Here is a 23,383-nt window from a genome sequence, read left to right as displayed (position 1 = left end):
ACCCATCATTTAGGGTGGGAGCTAGTCACTTCAATAGCCACGTGACTAGCCATTTTAACACGGGCATGTCCTAGGCAGGGGGTCAATTGTCTCCTTTTGATTACATTGAGACTGTCTTATAGTTGGTACAAAGTAGTCAACGTATTGGATTCACATACCGGTTACATAGAGTCAGTTATCTTACTAGCTACCAAACTGGTTGCTTGATAAGCTACTTAAATAGCTTTTTGTGTCGTATGCGGAAGATTATTGATCCCAAATAGTCAGTCTAAAAGACATATCCTTCTGGTGAGTTAAATAACTAATTTTTAAGTTCAATTTAAGTGTTGTAATAAGTTATAAAACCAAAATGTTACATTTAAAATACAATATGTACATAGTCAGATTGACCGACTCCAGGTTACTTAGCGTAAGTTAAATTACTAGTCTCAAAGTATTATTTTCAAAGTAACATAAGGTAGTAAGTAAAGTTGCTAGTCCTTAAATATAATTATAGTTATACTTTTGTAGTGAGTAAAATGGCTTATCCCTAAAGTTAAATAAAATTGAAACAGACTATACTTCAGACTAAAATGAGACATTAGGAGACAATTGACTATTCAATAGATTACTTCTGTTGGGTAAAATAACTACTTTCTAAAGTACAGCACAAAATAATATTTTAAAGTGACTTCAGCGTAGATTACTTAGAAACACTAAAGTGACGATTGTCTTCCTGCCAGATTACTTGTGGTGTATAAAGAAACCAATTGTCTTCTCTCTGCACTACAAAGAGCACATACGTGTCAAATGACCAAATATATAAATTGGACTCAGCCAAGTGATAAGACATTTAGACATAAGAGTACGAATTACTCACAAAACGATTAAGGTGACTACATTCCATATTACTTAGATACATTTAAGTGACGATCGTCTTTACGCTAGATTACTTGGGATGTATAAAGTAACCAATTGTCTTCTCTCTGCACTACAAAGTGCACACACGTGTCAAATGACCAAAATATATAAATTGGAGGCAGCCAAGTGATAAGACATTTGTGACAATTACTGTCTTTAGGGCAGGGTAGCTTAAGTCAGCTTAAGCAAATGTGCGAATACATATAAAACGTATATGACAAACTATAATGTACTTAAGAGAGTTTCGTCAAGTTTCGTCGAATTTTATTTGCTTAAGCAAAGTGCGAAGCTGGTCGCACATTCCGTACGGAATCAGCTGTTTATTTATTTTATACAAAGAAAATAAAGAAATAAATGAAAAGGATGAAGAAATTTTATATATTTTGATAAAATAATAAGAAATACGTATTTTTTTAATTGCAAGTTGCACATAAATGTTCAAATGGGGCTAAATAGTTTTGAATGCACGTAAGTACATTATAGCCACCTAAAAGTTTCTTTGAATTTCCTTAAGCATTTGACAGACTTTTCGTTCGGTTTTGACATTACCTTAAGCTAGCTTATGCATATTATAGTTGGGCCTTAAGTAATCTCTATATTATACAAACTGACCTACATCAACTTTACACTGAAATATTTAATGTGTGTAATTTAATTTCTACAAAAATTCAAAAAAGGAAAATTTAATCTAAATTATTATAATAATATAAAATATAATAATAAATTACTTTTTAACAATAAATAAATTAATTTCATTTAAAAAGTGCGTTATTGAAAAATATTTATGCGGTTTTTTTTCCAAATATACATGTCTTTAAGTGTTGTGTACAAAATTCTCTTAAATAACTAAAAACAGTCCACTAAATATAGGGTTCGCAACTCCGGTTTACAAAATCCCTAATTTGTGATTATTTATACCCGAAAATCCCAACGATAAAACGGAAGATTTAAAAATTCCGAATTGTGTAAAATAATATTGCGATAATGTGTATTAGCGAATGTGGTGTTTATTCTGCCTAATAAGTAGAATAGAATTAAAAACGTATATGTATTTAAAGTTTAAGTTCTGAAACACAACTAAGAATACATATGCAGCCACACAAAACACAAACATGAAGTAGAAATAGCGAATGTGGTGTTTATTCTGCCTAATAAGTAGAATAGAATTAAAAACGTATATGTATTTAAAGTTTAAATTCTAAAACTTAACTAAGAGTACATAATACAGCCACACAAAATACAAACTTGAAGGGAAAATTTTTATACACTACAATTCTATATAAGTAATCGGAAAATAAGAGAATTGTACATTACACAATAAAAAATATATTTGAAACAAAAGTTAATAAAATATTTCACTACTAACGATTTATCTCAGTAATATTTAAAAATTTTCAAACGTTTATGACCCTATAATCATTCCTGCCGGTAAAAAAGGAAAAAGTTAAGTGCGTTCTCTATATTAACTTGCAAATCTCACCGGTAAAACATTAAGTGCGTTCTCTTTAGTAATTTACAAATAAAATTTACAAATTCTTTATTCGAGTATTTATTGTAATATATTAAAAATACAAAACAACAATTTTGCAAGAATTAACAGTTATTATGCTCATGGTTTGGTTTGTATAATTTTATACAGTAAAAGGTACCTGCAATTTTATAAACCAATTTACAAAGAAAATTTATTTTGTATAATTTTATACAGTAAAAGATACCTGCAATTTTCATAAACCAATATACAAAGTAAATTTATACAGTAAAAGGTACATGCATTTTAATAAACCAATTTAAAAAAGTAAATTTATTTTATTTAAAATAAAATTCTTAAAGTATTTATAAAATAAAATTCAAAAATTATTTCAATTAGAATTTTATAAAAGTTAAAATTCATAATAATCAGAAAAATTGTATAATACAAAAGAATTTAAAAATTCATAATAATAAGAATAAGAATATTCTCTAAAGAATAAATATAACATAAAAAGAAAATTTTAATCTCAACAAATTTAAATAAATTTAATTTGCAAATGAAGAAATCTAAAATTTTCAATATATTTCTATAAAATTTTGTCTTTCTTTTCTCTAAAAAATCAAATTTTACTAAAAAATCAAATTTAATGATTTATACTAAATCCATTTAATAAATTCATTACGAAATAATTTTCCTATTTGTTCACAATTAACCGCTTAGAGGTATATCTGAAATAAATTCACAAAATTGTATCTCTAAAAATCAGAATACCACATAGTACACAAAATTTTTAATGAAATTAAAATTGATAAAAATATTAGTCTACATACTAATAATTGTTTAACCCGCTTCATTATCAATCTAATTGTTTCATTAAAACTTATTTTTTCGATTATAAGTGTATATTCTATTACTTTTGTTTTACTAGATTACAACTATCTATTGCTTTTACCCCATAGCTAAGCTATCACAAAAGGATATAGAAAAACACTCTGTAATTTACCGCTGCTCCCATTGTGTATAAACAATTTATACTTAATACAAAATTCTAATGATATACTAAAAAGTGAACAAATAAATAGGATTTATATCTCTTGTTTTAATTTATACTAGTTAAAAGATCTAGTACGATAATTAAATAACATTATATTTCGAAAAACTGAAAATTAATTAAATACAAATTTAATTATTCTCTAAAAATTTAAAATAAAATTTGTTCTAACTAAAAAAAAGAAAAAAAAGTTTATATCTCAATATAATACTTTATAATTTAAAAATTTTACTCTGTATAGCCACAGAATCCTAATTATTTGAATAAAATACAATATATAACACAATTATCAAACAAAATTCCGCGTGAAAAAGAAAATTCTCCTACAGCTGATAGGTCATTTAATCCATTTGCTTCAGTATTGTGGAAAGGTGAATGAGAGCCGAAGAGAAGATCAAAATTAATCTATATTGGAGGCAAGGTTAAAGGAAATAGATGCAAGATGGACAAACGTAGATACTTCTTATCAAAAGGTAATGTTATCTCAAGATGACGTAATTGATGCAGAATTTAAAAATCAAGCAAGAGAAGAATTTGATGCTTGTAATGATGCCTATGTCCAGAGCACATCAAAAATTTTTGAAATTCTTAAAAGTATCAGCTTAGATACAGTACAAATGCCAATGTTCCAATCAACATCTCGTCAATCTGTCCCAAATCAAAATCCAATGAGCGATAATTCAAGTATTTGCATTAAATTACCCCCATGCGACACAGAAATATTTAAAGGCAGTTATGAACAATGGCCCTCGTTTAGAGACATGTTCACTGCAGTTTATATAAATCATTCGAAACTTACTCCTGTAACTAAGCTATACCATCTCAGGAACAAGACAAGAGGCGAAGCAAGTACTATAGTTAAACGATATCCATTATCTAATGATAATTTTGAGCTAGCTTGGAATGTGTTAAAAACAAGATACGAAAACAAACGAGTTTTGGTAGATAACCAAATCAAGATCTTGTTTGATATACCAGCCGCAATTAATGAAGATAGTGAGTCCATAAGAAAAATACAGTCATCAGTAAACGACTCATTAGCAACACTCAGAACTCTAGGGGTAGAAGTAAATAGTTGGGATCCCATTTTAATTCGTTTAATATCAACAAAATTACCAGATTGTACTTTAGAACTATATATATTTATATAATAATATTTCAAAAACTATTTTGCCTGCCCATGGTTTATATAAAATGCAGCTTTTGCTATATGTATATAAAGCAATACATAATATTGGTCATCATACCATTATATTTAACAGAAACCAAATAGCTTTCAACACAAGAAACAGTAGAAATCTACGAGTAGCAAGATGCAGATTGGAAACTACAAAACAACGAGTGGAATATATGGGTAGCATAGAATTTAATAATCTTCCACAAGATCTAAGAAATTTAGAACGAATTTCAGTTTTTAAAAGAAAATTAAAACAATTGCTACTTGAAAATATTGAAATGCTTCTTTTGTAAATATGACTATAAAAATGTAATTATGAAATAATCACTTCATATTGTAAAATTATTGCTTCTTTTATTTTTATATTATAAAATTGTATAAATTTTTGCATTGAATTGTAATGCCAACTTGCCTCAACAATGTCTTCGTGACGCAGAGGCACTAAACTTTATGGAAAATAAATAAATATGAATTATTATCACTAAAAAAAAACTATGGGAACAATCACTGACTTCCCCTCGTGAACTACCAAAATGGTCGCAAATGTCACAATTTTTAGTTGACAGATACGAAGCGGTAGAGCGGCTAACAAGCATTAAAACCACAAAAGACAGTTTTACACTTTCTAATACGAAAAAAACTAATATTCAAACATATACATCCCAGGAAAACATAAACACAAATTGCAAGCTATGTAATAATGTACATTATTTAAGAAATTGTCCCAATTTTAGAACTTTTTCAACACAACAAAGAATAGATTATGTTTTCAAAAATAAAATATGTAACAATTGTTTAAGTCCTTCACATATTAAGGCAAATTGTAAAAGTAAAAGAACATGTTTGTATTGCAAAAAAGATCACCATTCATTATTGCATATTGCACACAAATCATCAAATGTACAAAAAACTTCTGAAAATTGTTCAAAATACAAATGCACAAACAGAACAGCCAAGTAATTCTTACAAAGATGAACTTCCAACTACCTCACGGCGTGTTCAGGCAAACTGCTCTACGAGCAACGAAAACATTTTATTGCGCACAGCTTTAATGCAAATAGAGCATCAAGGCGAAATTTTCACGATAAGAGCTTTAATAGATCCAGGCTCTCAAAGAACATTCATAACAGAAAGAATAAGAATTCGGTTACAGTTGCCTTATAGAAATTCACATTTTGAAATTATTGGAATAGGAGGTCAAAAACAATCAGCTAAAAAAGAGTGTGATTTTACATTATTTGCAAGAAAATACAATCTGAGAGTCCCAATTAAGGCAATTGTTTTATCAAATGTTACTAAAACACTTCCAGCGGTTACGTTTAATGTCCCATATTCAGCAGAACTTAGAAAATTGGATTTAGCAGACCCGAATTTTAATAAATCTTCCCAAATTGATCTTATTCTTGGCAATGATTATGAAAATTGTCTAAACCTCGAAGGGATAAAGAAAAATATATGTGGCCAAACATCAGCGTACAAAACTATATTTGGATGGGTGCTTAGTGGACCGATGAAAACGGAAACTGTTCAAACATTCACAACTGCTGTTACTTCATCAGAATCTTCAGAAATCAGCACACTATTGAAGAAATTTTGGGAGCAAGAGGAAATACCAAAAACTCGACTTAAATCCGAAGAAGATGATTTTGTTGAACAATTCTACACTAAAACAACTACTCGAAACAAAGATGGACGATATATGGTAAGGCTACCATTCAAAAGGGAATATCCCGAATCGGTTTTCTTAGGATCATCTAGATTCATCGCACTTGCTCAATATGCCAGTATGGACAAAACTTTAGGAAAGAATAAAGAATTGCAAGCTGAATATAAAGCTGTTTTGGATGAGTATTTAACTCTCGATCATATGGAAGAAACAACCCCAAACGAAATCAATTCTGAAGGTAAACATAGCTCTTTCTATTTGCCCCATCACGCGGTTGTGCGACCAGAACATAAAACTACAAAGGTAAGAATTGTGTTCAATGCCTCTAGGAAAACCAAATCCAAATCCAAATTTTAACTAAATGATGTTCTGTACACTGGACCTACAATTCAAAACGATTTAATAACTGTAATTCTGAATTGGAGAAGATATAAATATGTGTTTAGTGGTGACATACAGAAAATGTATCGGCAAATACTAGTTCATCCAGACGATAGAGCATTCCAGAGAATTTTATATCAACCTGAACCAAATGGCCCTATTAAAGATTTCGAATTGAAAACAGTAACGTTTGGAGTAAATTGTGCGCCTTTTCTGGCAATTCGTACGTTACATCAACTCGCTTCAGACGCAGAAGCCGAATCCCCCAAAGAATCATTAATTTTAAGGTACGAAACTTATGTAGATGATATTTTAACTGGAGGCTATTCAATTGAAGAAACTCGTTATGCACAAAATCAGTTAATTAAAACTCTAAAATCTGCTGGATTTTTACTCAAGAAGATAACATCAAACGATGCTCAATTACTAGCAGATTTACCAACAGAGGATATATATAATTCAGATTTTTTACGTTTCCACGAAACTAGCTCAACTAAAACTTTAGGAATAAAGTGGAATGCAATCACAGATACATTTACTTATAGTTTTTCATCACTAAGTCCGTCTACGGAAATAACAAAACGCCAAGTTCTACCATCTGTCGCAAAACTATTTGATCCAGCTGGGTGGCTAGCTCCTATAGTAATTAGAGCAAAAATATGCATGCAGCAATTATGGTTAGACGGAATAGAATGGGAAGAAGAAATTAATGAGGAATCACTACAAGATTGGAACGATCTAGTTCAGGACTTATCTGAAGTTGAACTAATATCAATTCCTCGTTGGATTCAACTTATGCCTAGTGACACAATCCAAATTCACGGATTCAACTGTATACATTCGATGCCAAACAAAAACTCAAATCACATTCTCAAATTTATTGGTAGCAAAAAGTAAAGTAGCTCCTTTACAAACTGTTTGCCTCCCGCGCTTAGAACTTAATGGCGCAGTGCTATTAGCAAATTTAGTAAATTATGTAAAGAACTCTATCGATTTCAGAAATAGCGAAATATATTTATGGACGGACTCAGCTATAGTCCTAGGATGGTTATCAAAACCACCTTCATCGTGGAAAACCTATGGCGAACAGAACAGCACGAATACATGAATTAATGTCTGATGTCACATGGCGACATGTCCCAACACATGATAATCCAGCTGATATGGGCACTCGAGGTTGTAAAGCTCAACATTTGGTAAATAATTCACTTTGGTGGAATGGACCAACATGGTTACAAAAACCTTCATCAGAATGGCCCAAAAGGAATATTTTAAAACATAGCTCCGAGAATAAGGAAATACAATCTCTACATGTTTAAATTGAGGAAAATGATATATTGGACAATTTTTCATCATACAGTAGAGCTTTACGTGTAATATGCTACATTTTTAGATTTCTCCATAATACAGCAAAGAAAATGCGAAAAAATATTGACAAAAATACTCAAATTTCTTTAACACAAAATGAGATGAAATTCGTAAAATCGAGACTAATTGTGTTAGCTCAAAAAACATTTTATAATGAAGAATATCAATGCGTAAGCAAATCAAAAGATATTTCAAATAAAAGTCTTTTAAAAAGTCTAAATGGTAGATTAGCCCAGTCATCACTACCATATTGTGAACGTTACCCAATTATTTTACCTGGCAACTCCCGATTTTGCCAATTATACTTACACCATTTGCATGAGTTTCTCTATCATGCTGACTGCGGACAAATGTACAGAATAGCACAAACTGAATTTCTCATATTCAGATTAAAACCACGTATCAAAGGAATAATACGTAAGTGTAAAAGATGCATAATGTATAAACAACAGCCAAGCTCTCAAATAATGGCTCCTTTACCTCCGGAAAGATGTACGCTCTCTCTTCCTTTCCAGGTAACAGGAATTGATTTTGCTGGACCATTCGAGATAAAAACATCGATTCTAAGGAAATCTCCAATAACTAAAGGATACGTAAGTGTATTTGTGTGTTTTAGCACAAAAGCTATCCATTTAGAGCCTTGTTCAGAGTTATCCTCAGCGGCATTTCAAGCTGCATTCGCTCGCTTCATCGGGAGGCGGGGGCTCCCCCAAAGGGTAGTTACAGACAATGGACGAAATTTCTTAGGTGCCAGTAGAACCCTTGAACGAGAATTTGCTGTGTTGGTGAAAAATACTGCCCAAGATGTAGCACAGAAGTATATAACTCAAGGATTCGAATGGAAATTCATCCCACCTCATGCTCCTCATATGGGTGGCCTCTGGGAGGCAGCCGTTAACAGTTTTAAATATCATTTTAAGCGGATTGCAGGAGCTCACAAATTTACCTTTGAGGAATTCGCTACAGTCTTGGCACGAATAGAAGGAGTACTTAATTCAAGGCCTATATCAGCAGTCTCGGAAGATCCCTCAGATATCACAGCTCTAACGCCTGGACATTTTCTACGAGGTGCCCCCCTGATGGCAATCCCTGAACAAGATTGTTCAAACATGTCGGTTTTAAATCGATGGGAAAAGCTGAAGGCCATACATCAATTCGCTCAACGGTGGAAAACTGATTACCTAAAATCACAACATAAAAGGTACAAGTGGAAAACCTCATGCAAAAATATGCAGATTGGAGATTTAGTTATTGTTATGGACGAACTACTACCACCTCATGAATGGAATCTTGGCAGGATCGAAAAAACATTTTCTGGTTCAGATGGTAATGTATGAACTGCATACGTACGTACCGTTAGCGGCGTAATTAAGCGCCCTATAGACAAATTGTCTTACCTCCCTTTTCTGAATCAAGAGGAAGCTCAAGTTGACCCAACACTTGAAATTCAATCCTCTGTTTAAGAAATTGTTTCAAATATTTCTTATTATTATTTCTAAAATTGTTTCAAAATATTGTACTCAAAATTATTGCCATAATAAAGATCTCCTATTATTAAAATTGCTTTGCTGTTTTGTGGCTTTTAACCCACACTCATTTATTATCCAACAATTCCCATATAACATACTAATTGAACTGTGTTTTCCTTATTATATATTCCAAGCAGGTCAAATCGACGACTGACAGCTACTCGGGTCCCCAATGAGACTCAAAACCCAACCGATGAGAGAAGCGTAGTCCCGAGGGACTTCGAAATATATTATTGCATTATTTGTAAAGGGTATCATGGGCTCAAATTCTGCCGGAAATTCCTGAAAATGACGCCAGAGAGAAGACTTGACATCGTTGAGCGTCTTGGCTATTGCACCAATTGTTTGGCTCGAAGCCATAATATAAGGTCGTGTACCTCGATGGAGTCTTGCATAAAATGCAACCAACTTCACCACACCATGTTGCACCCATCGAGGACACGCAGCCCATCGCCCAACATGTCCACCGTCAGCAGCCAACGTGGTCGTGATACCGAGATCCAGATACAGCCGCACCAACAACCACTTCAGCACCATCATCACCATCGTCAACATCATCATCAACAGCATCATCATCAGCATCGTCAACACCGACACCATCAACCTCGTCAGCCACATTATCGTCGTCATCTACGTCAACAGCCACATCATCGTCGTCATCAACGCCAACACCCTCATCAACAACAACGTCATCAAATTCAACGTCAGCAAAATCAACAACGCCAACGTCAACAATCACCAGCTCCAATTGCTTCATCTACCACTCCACCAATGCCAGATCAACATATATTGGCTGAAGCTATTAAATCTCTGGCCAACGTACTATGCTACCAAAATAAGCCAGAATAGATGGGCAAAGGCCGAGGCCGGCGACATGTTTAAACTATGATTTAAACAATATTTAATTGAATATCTTTTTTTTAACAAAAAAATGTAATATTGAAATATATGTATGTATATGGGGAATTTCACGTCAAGTGAACCAACTTTTGAAATCGATGTCTTCCGGACACCATTTTTCAACAAGATCGGTCAAGAACTCTCTGAGTTATAGGAGGTCAAAATTTGACATTTTGGCCAAACAGGTGTTTTTTTTATCCATATAACTTATTACCTATTGTTCTTAGCAAAATGTGTTAATATTAATTGAATTTACAATATTATATGAATTGTTACTTTAAGATGAATTATATTATGAATTGTATTATTGAATTTTATATTAAATTAAGTATGTACTATATTATTAAATTGTTAGTATTTATAAATTCAGTAAAAAATGAACTACCTTAATATTTAAAACGATAATGAACTAAAATGTTAGTAATTAAGAAAATTTAAATGAAATGTTGCTAACGGTATTTTAGAAATACATAAGGTATTCCAAAACCTCTTCGGGTTTTGGAATTTAAAAACTAGGTTTCCTTATTAAAACCAAAATTGTAATTTGTCACTTCTCACCAAGCAACAGAAGCCTTAAGTTGCAACTTTACATCCCAATTACACACAAAAATTTTATTTAAATAAAAACTCCCACGCTCTTATACATTTTGGCAACACACAAATAAACAAAAGGTAAAGTACCAAACACCATTGTACATATATGTCTCAATATATATGTACATTAGAGTGCTCCAAAAAAATAAAATTGCGAATTTTGACCGTCCCCCCCTCTAGAATTGTTCTATGTATTGTAGAAACACATTGTGTAAAATATTAGGATGATAGGATAACGTTAACTGGTGGCGCAACGACGCTGAAGTTTTGAGGTGCATTTACAAGGCGAAAATAATAAAAAATAACGAAAGTTAACGTTATCCTATCATCCTAATATTTTACACAACGTGTTTCTACAATACATAGAACAATTCTAGAGGGGGGGACGGCCTGTACCTAGAAAGTTTTTTTCGTCCATACAATCTTGGAGCACTCTAATGTACATATTATCAACAAAACACTAATCCAATTTTACCTTTTATTTATTACCATAATCTCAATAATTATACTCAATTTATGAGAGAATATAATTATTCATTTTCTCCCCATAAGAATAGTAGTCTTCAGCTTAATAAAGGAGAAAATTTAAATATAATTTGTTTCCCCATACAAATAATTTCAAGCAACAAAGTAAAGATCACTCAATTATTGTTTTACACTCAATATTTTGGAGAATCACTCAAAACAATATTTTGAATAAAATGACTTACTAATATTTATGAATGCCTGGTGCATATTATGATTGCAGTACGTAAGCAAATAGAAATATTAGATTTTAAGTATTGAGTGTACTTTAGAAAGTCACTCAAATTAGATTTAAAAAATTTTGTATATAAGAACTAAGAAAATAAAGAATACGGATCATTCTAATTTAGGAGATTGAAAAAGTAAAAACTAATTTTTGTTTTTCTTCAAACATCACAGGGGTTAGAGTCGGCATCAATATGTGACGAGTTAATTGCAAAAAAGCTGTCAACATTTTCTGAAGCGTATGAACTGGCGTATAGCAGGGAGCTGACACAAAACGCAACGAAAGAGGTAAACTCAAGTGACTTGTCTGTCACTGAACAAACGTCCAAGCTAGGATTTGCGCCAGTTAGAACAATGAGTAATAAACCATATGCACCCTCGAGGAAGAATACTCAGTGTTTTGGTTGTGGTGGCAATCACATTAGAGCATAATGCAAGTTTAAGAACTCCAAATGTTTTGCATGTGGTAAAATAGGTCACATAGCAAAAATGTGTCGGAATAAGACCAACCAGGTATCAGTTGAGGAAGACGACAATGAGGTAATGAAGCAACTAAACCAAATTAACAAGGCTGACAAATCGAGAACGATGGACCGTAAACTCTTAGACGTTATAATTAACGGTAAGTCGGTACAAATGGAGCTGGATTCTGGCGCACCTTCCAGCATCATTAGTAGAAACAAATTATGTGCCATCAAGAACAAATGGGATCTGGTCAAATCGGACAGAAAATTCGTTATTATACTGGTCATACAATAAACTGTATTGGAAGGGCTGCGGTGAATGTGATAATTGGGAAGACCACACGGTTATTAAATATTTATGTTGTTGATGATGATCTTGACACGCTTTGTGGCCGTGAGTGGATCACACATTTAGCACACAATATAAATTTTACTGACCTGTTTGCCTCACATAAGTGCTAGAGTTGGTCGGATAATGACGTGCATTTTTCCTTGAATAGGATAAATAATATTGTGTCTAATGTCTGCACTAAGAGACTATTGAGCGTTTTAAGGATGTGTTTGGTGAGTCAGCCGGTAAGCTTACGGGGCCATGTGTGAAGGTACACATGAAGCCCAATGCAACACCTATCTTTGCTCGTGCAAGAGAAGTACCATTGGCACTAAGAGATGCATATGCTAAGGAGATCGACGCAAAAATTGCAGCGGGAATGTATGAAAGAGTCGAGTTTTCAGAATGGGCATCTACAACACATGTAGTCACTAAGAAAAATGACATGATACGCATTACTGGAAATTATAAACCCACTGTAAACCATCAGACAATTATCGATGAGCACCCAATACCAAGGGCAGAAGATTTGTTTAATAAGATGCAGGGTTCAACAATTTTCGTTCACTTAGACATTACGGATGCATACACCCACCTACCCATTCATGAAGAGTTCGCCCACGTTCTTACTCTTAACACATCTACGCACGGAATCATAAGACCACGACGTGCAGTGTACGGAGCAGCAAATATTCCTGCAATATGGCAGAGGAAAATAGAGTCGGTAATACAGGGAATACCGAACGTCCTTAATTTTTTGATGATTTCTTAATTTTTGCTAAGGATTTTAAGGAACTAATTACCATTTTAGAAAGTACGCTGCAGAGAATGATGACATGCGGCTTAAAGCTCAACAGAAGGAAGTGCATTTTCGCTGCGTCATCAGTTGAATTTTTGGGGCATTTGATAGATGGAAGAGGTGTACACAAGTCCACCAAACACATCGAAGCTATTTCAAAAGCGCCTAAGACGTCCACTCTGGAACATTTGCAACTCTTTCTGGGCAAGGCATCGTACTACGGCGCATTTATTCCTGATTTATCAACGAGAGAGAGGCCCCTTCATGAAATGCTGAGGACAAAGGAGATGGCGTGGTCCGCAGAAGCGGATAAGGCGTATGACGACATCAAGCGAATTTTAGTATCACCACAAGTTTTAATGCCGTATAACCCTAAACTACCATTGTTATTAGCAATGGATGCAAGCAGTACAGGGCTGGGTGCCGTGTTGTCTCACCAATTGGATAACGGCCAGGAGCGTCCTATCGCCTATGCCAGCCGGACAATGAGCCATACTGAACGCCGTTATTCACAGATCGACAAGGAGGCATTGGCCATAGTGTGGGCCGTTCAGAATTTTTTTAAATATCTCTATGCCAGGCGGTGGACCTTAATTACAGATCATAAACCCCTGACACAGATTTTGCAACCCGACAAGTCACTTCCATGCATTTCGCGCATGGCGAATTATGACGATTTTTTAAGTAATTTCAGTTTTAATGTAGTTTATAAAACCTCGAAGCAAAATGTTAATGCCGAATATTTATCTAGAATGATGCCACATTGCTCAAAAATTCGGCAACTGAAGTTCGATAGTCCCACAGGCTCTGAGTACGATGAATTCGATAACTTCATATTACGGCAAATAGAACAGTTGCCTGTCACCGCGGACAAAATAAAGAGAGAAACTAGAAAAGATGTGCAGCTAGAAAAAATAGTGCAACTACTAGAGAAGGGATCCGACCTCCTTAAATATGGATACAAGTCACCAGAGGCAAATTACAAGTTGTCAGGAGGCTGTTTAACATTTGAACATAGGGTTGTAATACCTACAAAATTTCGAGATGACGTAATAAAAAGTTTACACGCAGCACACCTAGGAATAGTTAAGATGAAGGGAATAGCACGCTCATTTGTATACTGGCCCAGAATAGATGCTGATATCGAACGCATGGCCAAAGAATGCGATAGGTGCTTAAGAATAGCCAACAAACCAAAAGTATATGCCGACCATCACTGGGAATATCCAAGGGCACCATCCAGCAACGAATGGTCAGGCTGAACGCAGCGTGCAAACGGTTAAAAACGCCTTGAAAGCCATGGGGGCCACTGCACAAACGTTACAGCAGAATGTTAATGAATTTCTACGGCAGTACAAAAATGCACCGCATACCACAACAAATTTACCACTAGCACAGCTGTTTTTAGGACGACAGCTGCGCACGAGACTCGATTTATTACGACCTGAACACTTACCTATTAAGACAACAGCGAAGCAATTTCTAAAAAGCTCGCCCAGTTACAGAGTATTCGACACCGGATATAGTGTATATTTTCTACCTAACAATAAGAGAAACGCATCATGGGTAAGAGGTACAATATTAAACCGAATTGGGGATTTACATTATGAAATTCGCTTCGAGGGAAGAATCATAAAAAGACACCTTAATCAAATCCGGCGTGGTAATAAGAACATTGATGACGTTCCAACTGCTAAGAACCAGTCGGAATACAGTAATACCGATCTAAGTGAAGATTATAATACGAGCGAAGGAGAAACTAATGCTGAAGCGAAGTTACCTGTTCGAAGTTCCTCGCCCTCCAATGAACATTCATTGCCATCAATTGAAGGAGACGAAATCAGCAACAATAATACATTATCAAGCAATATTACTAATAAGTTTCCAAACATCTCCATCTACCGCAACTCAAGCAGACGTTTCCACCACACAAAAAGCAGCACAACAAGATGCTATACAATTCTATATGATTCTACTTTACTGTGATCTTTTCCCGGCTTAGGTATCATTGTAACTAAAGAAACCTTCCATTCTGGTGGATAATATTCAAGGCGTAATATAGCATTAAAAATAAATAGGATTGTTCTTAATGCAATTTGGGGTATCTCGAGGAGCATCTTGTTACTGATTTTATCAATACCAGGTAATTTTTTGGAGTTTAAATCAACAATAACCTTGACAATCTCTGAAATCTCAAAACAAAGTGGTTCAGCTGCAGTAATATGGGGTAAAGTAGGTGGTAACTCTATTATGTCGTTTGACTCGTTTGGGGAAAATACATTCTTTAGATGACTAACAAACAGGTTTCCTTTTTCAGTATCGTTTCTCGCCCAGCCTCCACTAGAATTACGTAGTGGAGGTCTTTTTAATTTTTTTGTAGCTCGCCATAGAGAGTAATTTGAGTACTGGGTGGCATCTAAGTTCTCCAGATATTTATTAATTGAGTCAGTTTTGCGTTTGTGAAGAAGCATACTGAGGCGTTTGCGACATTTTCTAAGCTCCGTTTTAAGTTGAGGGGATCTGTAGAGTTGCCACTCTGGACGAACTCTTCTTTTTTCAGCTAATAACTGTTCAATGTCTGCAGAATAGAGTCTATTGTATCTTATTTGAGTGGCGTGTTCAACAGCAAGTTTTAAGTTTTGTTCAACATTTTTGAGTGAGATATCGATATCTTCTGGTGTTCTTAGCGATATATTTTCTGTACTGTGTGCGCTAATATATTTTCTATATTTCAACCAATTTATTTTCGTGCTAGATATTGCAGAGTGACCAGTTGGGGATACTATTTCTAGGGGGTTCAATAGAGTAACGAAGGTGGGTGAGTGATCCGAGGATAATTCTAATGAAGATTTAACCTGCATTAGTTCCATTGGTAAATTTTTTGTAACTGCAAAATCAATGACATCGGGTATTTTGCTTGGGTCAGTAGGCCAGTATGTTAGTTCTCCGCTCGACAGCACATTGAAATTCAATTTAGAAATTGTATTAAACAAAGCGCGACCTTTCGGGGTTACAAGTCTTGATCCCCAGTAAGTATGCTTAGCATTATAATCGCCAGCTGCCAGAAATCGGGGTCCTAGTGATTCGTAAAAATGTTCATATTTGTTTTCAGTAATCGAAAACCTTGGAGGTGAATATATCGACGAAATTAATAGTTTCTGTAGCAATCATCCAAACAGATTGTCGTAGCTTGAAGATAATCTTCACAAATATCACACATTGAATGGTGTTTGATACGGGTTTTAATTAAAATTCGAGAGCCTCCACATGCTCTATCTCTTGGATCATTTGTGCCATAAAAAACATATCCATTTATCTTAAATAAACTTCTAGACGTCAAATGGATTTCCGAAACTAACATTATATCAACTTCATGACTTTTAAGAAAGTCAGTTCGTTTTTATGTTGGCGAATGCCGTTTGCGTTCCAAAAACATATTCTTAGGCAGTTCATGGTCTGTTAAGCACAGCCTGCAATAACATTGATTGCATCTTAAGCATTTCTTGCATCATGTTACTCATTGAGTTTGTAAAGTTATTTACCGAATGCACAAGAGTTTCTATTGTAGATTCTAGTCTGGTAAAATTGAAAATTGGCGTTTGCTCTCTTACCTCTGGGTTCATATTTTGGTTTTGTGGTTGACGGACTTGCGTCTGAGTTTGGTTGTTTCTTAGTACATTTGCATATGTTTCTTTGTTGTCATATGTCTGTTGCAACGGGGGGTAGTTAAAATTGATGTTATTTAATGGCTGAGCGGGGAAAATCTTCGGTTTATGGCTTTGTGATTTTTTAACAATTGAGTAGACAGGACAACCCCTGTAGTTCGCAATTGCTGCATTTTTTCATTTTAGGATCATCCTTGGATTTGTTACATTGGGATGTGTTATGCAACTCTCCACAAATAACACATACGGGTGGCAATTTGCAATATGCCTTGGTGTGTCCATATTCTTGGCAATTCATACATTGGACGGGGACAAATCGTTTATGTGGTTCTTCTACCGTAATTTTACGATGCAATAAGTACTTCAGGTTATATATGTGATGTGTTTCATTTTTTTCAGGTTTATGTGATTTATGACACCGGGTTCAAGTTCAACACGGAAGAGTGGTTGGGTTTTTTTTTCGCGATTTCTAATGTTTATCGCATTTTTTGTCTTAAAACCTTTATCTTCTAAGCTTTGCTTTATTTCGAGTGGTTCAACATTGCAATCTATACCCTTTATTACAACTTGTAGACCCTTGCTTCCTTTCAGCTGATAAGTGTAAAAACTTTTCTTTTGAGTTTCAAAATCTGTTACAACCTTTCTATAATCGTTTTCACTATTGACCTGTATTTTAGTTTCATGAATCGTGCCTTTCTTGATTGGGATAACGTAAAAAGAGTTCTCTCCTATTAATGAGATCAGGCTCTGAACCAGTGAATTTGAATTATTTTCTCTCAAGTAAATAGGGGTGGTTTTGTAGAGGTAATTTTATTTACAGGTTCATCTGTTTCACATTCCAGAATGGAAAAACGATTTTCATTGTTTAGTCTAGCAGGTTCACTATTCTTATATAATTTGGCCAAGGGTGCCGCTTTCGAATACTTGGGACTTCGTGCCCGTTTTAATAATGTAACATACCGGTCCATTCCAACCTGTATTTGGGATTTATTATCTTTATTTAATGGATGACTAATCTTGGGTATAGCGCCGCTTAATGGGTTAATTTTAATTGTAGTCGGTGTGGTGGATTTCGTTTCTGATGCTGATATTGCTAGCATACTTTCAGGCGTAAATAAAGTATTTGTATTTTTTGGTAACTCCAGATTAACAGCTGTTGGGTTTTCTTTTGTGTTGTCAGATTAGGGGATTTTTCCCCAAATTGGGCATTTTATTTTGTAAATGGGGATAAATAATTGTATTTGGGGATATGGGGAACAGTTGGGGCAATATTGTATGTTTTGGGGATTTTTGGAATATTTTTGGAGTTTCTTATTTTCTTTTTATTTTTGGTTTAGTTTTCGTATTTACGGAATTGATCTAGTTAATTTATGTAAAAGTTTATTTTGCAATCGAAAGAGTTTATTTTAACATCCAAATATTTTATTTATTTGAAATTTTATACTGACAATCCTTGTTATTGGTTTTATCAATAGACGCAAATGTTTGTTGTAGAAGAAGAAGCTATAGTTCAAATGACGAATTTGTATCGTTAAAAATGGCAAACAGAATTTACAACTCCAAAAAAAAGGATAATTCCATCAGGGAAAGTGAAGTTTGGGCACAAGGTAAGAAAAATATGTATTTCTTATGGAAAAATGTTTTTCTTATGGAATAAAATCTGAAATTTAAAAGAATATAAGGGTATTAATTTCAAAAAAAATGGAAAATTATACTCTGATTTCTTTACACTTGGTTTTAGTTTGTTAAAAATACAACTGTTTGTGAAATTTTTATACCCTACACCACCATAGTGGGGAGGGTATAATGCGTTTGTGCAGATGTTTGTAACTCCCAAAAATATTAGTATAACACCCACCTTAAAGTATACCAATCGACTTAGAATCGATTGGTATGAGTCGATTAAACGATGTCGGTCTGGCTGGCTGGTCGGCTGGCTGTCCATGTAAACCTTGTGCGCAGAGTACAGGTCGCAATTTTGAAGATAATTCGATCAAATTTTGTACATATTATTTTTTCGGCCCAAACTGGCTGAAATCGGTCCATTATTTCACCTAGCCCCCATACAAATCCTTCCGAAATTGTACTTTATCGGTCATAAATGTTTAATTTAATAAGTTTTATATAAACAAAATTCATGTCACCAAATTTTGTTACGATCGGCCCATAATTAGTCATAGCTCCCATAACACCCGCTTCCGAAAATCACTTTAACGTGTATAAATCGCTTAAAAATGTTGGTATACACACAAAATTCAACATAAAAAACTTTCATATAGACATAAATCACACGACCTAATTTCATGGTGATCGGTCCATAATTGGTTATAGCTCCCATATAAGGGCCACTTCCGAAAATCACTCAAAAGTATAAATTATTGAAATTTTAAAAGAAAAATGTTTTTGCTCTTTTACTTAGTGTAGGGTATTATATGGTCGGGCGTGACCGACCATACTTTCTTACTTGTGTTGTTTGTTGTGTAAAAGTGTAAAAAAATTAAAGTGTAATTTTCTATTTTTTTTTCAATGAATAACCTTATACAAGTATTATAAATTTAATTTTTTAAATTATTTTACATAAATACATGAATAAAATGAATTGTAGAACAAATAAAGTACATATAAATATGTATCAATTAAAATTAAACTATTATCAAGGCGAATTTACTTTAACAGCACAGCGTTAACAGCACAGCTGATCTACTTTTTTTTCTTCGCCTTGGAGGTCGACTTGTCAAAAGTTGTATACAGGCGAATTTATTTTATGTCAAATGTTGTTTTGTTTCAATTTCCAAAAAAGTTACTTTTAAAATTAAATTATTTGAAATTTGTTTTAGTGAAAATAAAATGAAAAATTGATGCATATGCAAAAACAGGAAACTGTAGCTTCTTTCCGCCGGCTTAAGTGAAGCAAAATTTGCAGTCTGGATTTCTTCCCACAAGTTCTAGTTTTCTCGGACCACTTTGCGTTTCTCAGGCCTTAGGCACATACTATTTGGAAGTGAGTTCTTGTTGGAGCTGTCCGCCTTGGAGTTCTATTGTTATTTACAGAAAATCATTTTAAAAATGCGTTTAACGAGCCTTAATTATTTTTTTGTATTTTATTAAATTTATTATTTTTGTTTTTTTTCACATTTGACACAAATTTTTGTGTCAATGCTTTGACACATTTGCCCCTCAGGCAACAATAAAATACAATGTTGTTTTTGCAATGTTGTACTTGTTGTAATATCAACGCCACCTGTACATTAAATTCGCCTTGACTATTATTTTCACTGGGGATTTTTTGGGATATCACAAATTGTTTTTTGGGGAATTTCGGTGATGAAACATTTCAATTTGGGGATAAGTCTCGAAAAAAATCTGGGAACCCCGATGCGGGGGAACAAGAACGAGCACTGTTAACAGGCTTGGCGGTTAAAAACAAGCTGTCATCTATTCTTCTGTTTGTTTTGTTTATATTTTTTTCATCTGCATTAACTGTAACGTATGCATTTCTGCCGTTTACACTTAACCTTCGCTCACTGTTCTCGTTAAAGAGACTCATTAAAGAGTAGTTGTAAATACTTTAGTTAACACTCATGATCTATATTTAATAGTTAATGCAAAAGGTTCAATGAAAAAAATAAAGAATTTTCACTTATTTGTCTTAAGGTTCTTGTTTTTATTTTTTTTTATTTAATAATATTATTAAATTAAAAGCGTCATTTCGCGTAATTAATAAACAAGTGTAATCTATATTTATTTTCCGAAATAATCATTTAAAATAACAAATTAACTCGGAGTAAAGGCCTAGTTAGTTTGTACGTTCCGTTCCGAATCAGCTGTTTTGTTTTTAGCATAGGGAAAGTTATGTCGTTAGTTTTTCTGTAACGTTGCCGTTCTGTTGCGGATGAAATCTGCTAAAACAGCTGATATCATATATACACAAAAATGCCAACAATATGAAAGCAGTGGTGCCAACATTTTTGAAAGGGAAATATTTATTATTAATAAAAGAATAATAAATATAATATTTTCAAAAAAACATTGAAATTTAATAAAATAAATATAAATTTCTTTTAATGTATGTACTATGTATGTAAAAAAATTAGTTTAAATTAAATCATTAACAAAAAATATATGTATGTATTTATAAAAAGGTTCACAATAATATGTTGAAGGTCTAAATACAAAAAACACTAAAAATAATAACAAAATCACCAAGATGGTTTTTTGGTTATTATTTTAAAAACAGCTGATACGATCTTACGGAAAAACTAACTACAATATAACAGCATTCAGAACGGCACAGAACAGAAACGTTACAGAACGCAAAGACTAATGGAGCCTTAAAAATAAAACACGTCCAATTTCAATCACAGATAATCAGTTAATGATTATTCTTTTTAAAATAATTTTTATTTAAAAAAATTGACTTTCTTATTCAAAATTTTTTCTATTCTGATCTAAATTTCTGTGTTCTCCTCAATTTTTCCATTTCAAAAATAACAAAGTCTACTTCAAAAAAAAATATAAATTAATGAAAATGTAGTTACACTGAGACAAAAATAAAACTATTCCTTACCATCACAATATAATTTCGAATTATAGACCAATTTCTAAGTTGACGAATATAGCTAAAGTTTTTGAGCATATAGTTTATGATAAAATATTTTTTCATTTAAAAAGATATTTCTCTATTTCACAGCATGACTTTATGCCGGGTAGATCCACTACCACAAATTTAGCGGTTTTCACTAAATTTTGTATATCGCATTTTGAAAAAGGTGCTCAAGTTGATGCAGTTTACACAGATTTTTCTAAAGCCTTTGATAGTGTTCCTCATGATTTGTTATTATTAAAGATGTCAAAAATTGGTTTCCATTCTCAAATGTTAAGCTGGTTTCGTCATTATTTAACCAATAGATATTGTATAGTTTCTATTGATGGAATGTGTTCCGAATATTTTATTACTTCATCAGGAATTCCTCAAGGTAGCATTTTAGGTCCATTACTTTTTAATATTTTCATTAATGACATATGTCATTGTTTTCTCAATTCTGAATTTCTCCTATATGCGGATGATCTAAAAATTTTTAAGCCTATTTACACTATTCAAGATTTTAGGGATTTACAGAATGATATAAATAGAATTATTGTCTGGTCTGAAAGTAATGGGCTTCCTTTTAATCTTAAAAAATGTCGTCATATGACTTACCACAGATGTCGTCCTATTTTAATTACACATTATTTTATGAAGAATCAAATGTTGAAATCAGTTGATGAAATTCTAGATTTAGGTGTTGTCTTTGACAATAAATTAACTTTTGTAAGTCACTTAAACTATATAATTCCGAGATCTTATTCTCTTTTAAGTTTTATCAAGCGAAATGCTGTTAACTTTGATTTCCATACTAAAAAGATTTTGTTTTCATCTTTTGTCCGATCTATATTGGAATATGCTTCGTTTATTTGGAGTCCAAATGCTAGTACACATATTAATCGTCTTGAAAAGATCCAAATTAAATTTTTAAAATTTGTATTTTCTTCTTTATATTTTTCAACTCCTATTTCTTCTTATGAAAATAGATGTATCTGGATTTCAATGAAGTCCTTAGAAGTTAGAAGAAATATTTCTTCTTTATTATTCCTTCATGGAATTGTTTGTGGTACCATAGATTGCCCTGATCTATTGAATAATATTAATATTTCTGTTCCTCAGAGATCTCTAAGGAAATTTCAATTTTTTCATACTTATTTGCATAGAACTAATTATGTCAGAAATGAACCTCTTAATAAATCAATTAGGTTATTTAATACCCTTTGCCAATATTTAGATATAAGTCAATCCAATAATATTTTTAAATCCCAATTAAATAATTTATTATAAATGTTAATTTAGTTTTAAGTTTCTAGTCTGTAAGGATTTTTGTATCCATAGACTAAATGAATTAAATAAATAAATTCAATATAAAACATATGTTTTCTAAAGGCCAGCAACGCGGACCGGGTTCAGCTAGTATATATATAAAAATGGATGTATGTTCCGAATGAACTCAAAAACGGCTGGACCGATTTTAATGAAATTTTCAGGGAATCTTCAGAATAGCCTAGCGGGTAACACTCTAAAGTCAGATTTTTGATTTTCAGTCTGTGGGCGGAGGGGTGTGGCAAAATCAAAATTTTACATTATACCGCTAATGCCATCTATATATGTATATAAAAAACCGCTGGACCGATTTTGATGACATTTTCAGGGAATTTTCAGAACAGCCCAGCAGCTATATATGTTTTTGTTTTTTGCTTTTTACTCCTTGGTGTTGATTCGTTGAATCAAACTGGAGATTGGAATACA

The 23,383-nt window shown here is 33.1% G+C and overlaps 4 protein-coding genes across 4 annotated transcripts in view; all 4 read left to right on the top strand.

Annotated features, from left to right (window-relative positions):
• LOC135954236 (G-box-binding factor-like) overlaps positions 1-11,075 on the top strand; it is a 36,312-nt gene extending 25,237 nt beyond the window's left edge. Inside the window, exon 2 of the mRNA XM_065504316.1 lies at positions 9,678-11,075. Within this exon, the coding sequence (XP_065360388.1) occupies positions 9,832-10,392 (561 nt within the window). The 5' untranslated portion in view covers positions 9,678-9,831 and the 3' untranslated portion in view covers positions 10,393-11,075. The remainder of the gene's footprint in view (positions 1-9,677) is intronic.
• On the top strand, positions 5,498-6,622 carry LOC135955576 (uncharacterized). Its single transcript, XM_065505930.1, has one exon. The coding sequence runs from the start codon at positions 5,498-5,500 to the stop codon at positions 6,620-6,622; it is 1,125 nt and encodes a 374-aa protein (XP_065362002.1).
• LOC135955575 (uncharacterized) lies at positions 8,452-9,351 on the top strand. Its single transcript, XM_065505929.1, has one exon. It carries the CDS (start codon positions 8,452-8,454, stop codon positions 9,349-9,351), a length of 900 nt encoding a protein of 299 aa, XP_065362001.1.
• A 3,605-nt stretch (positions 11,076-14,680) lies between the features above and the next one.
• LOC135955574 (uncharacterized) lies at positions 14,681-15,367 on the top strand. Its single transcript, XM_065505928.1, has one exon. The coding sequence runs from the start codon at positions 14,681-14,683 to the stop codon at positions 15,365-15,367; it is 687 nt and encodes a 228-aa protein (XP_065362000.1).
• Positions 15,368-23,383: the final 8,016 nt, after the last annotated feature.

This window comes from Calliphora vicina, chromosome 3 (assembly GCF_958450345.1).
Source record: "Calliphora vicina chromosome 3, idCalVici1.1, whole genome shotgun sequence".
Taxonomy (NCBI): domain Eukaryota; kingdom Metazoa; phylum Arthropoda; class Insecta; order Diptera; family Calliphoridae; genus Calliphora; species Calliphora vicina.
This window is presented reverse-complemented; position numbering and strand designations above follow the sequence as displayed.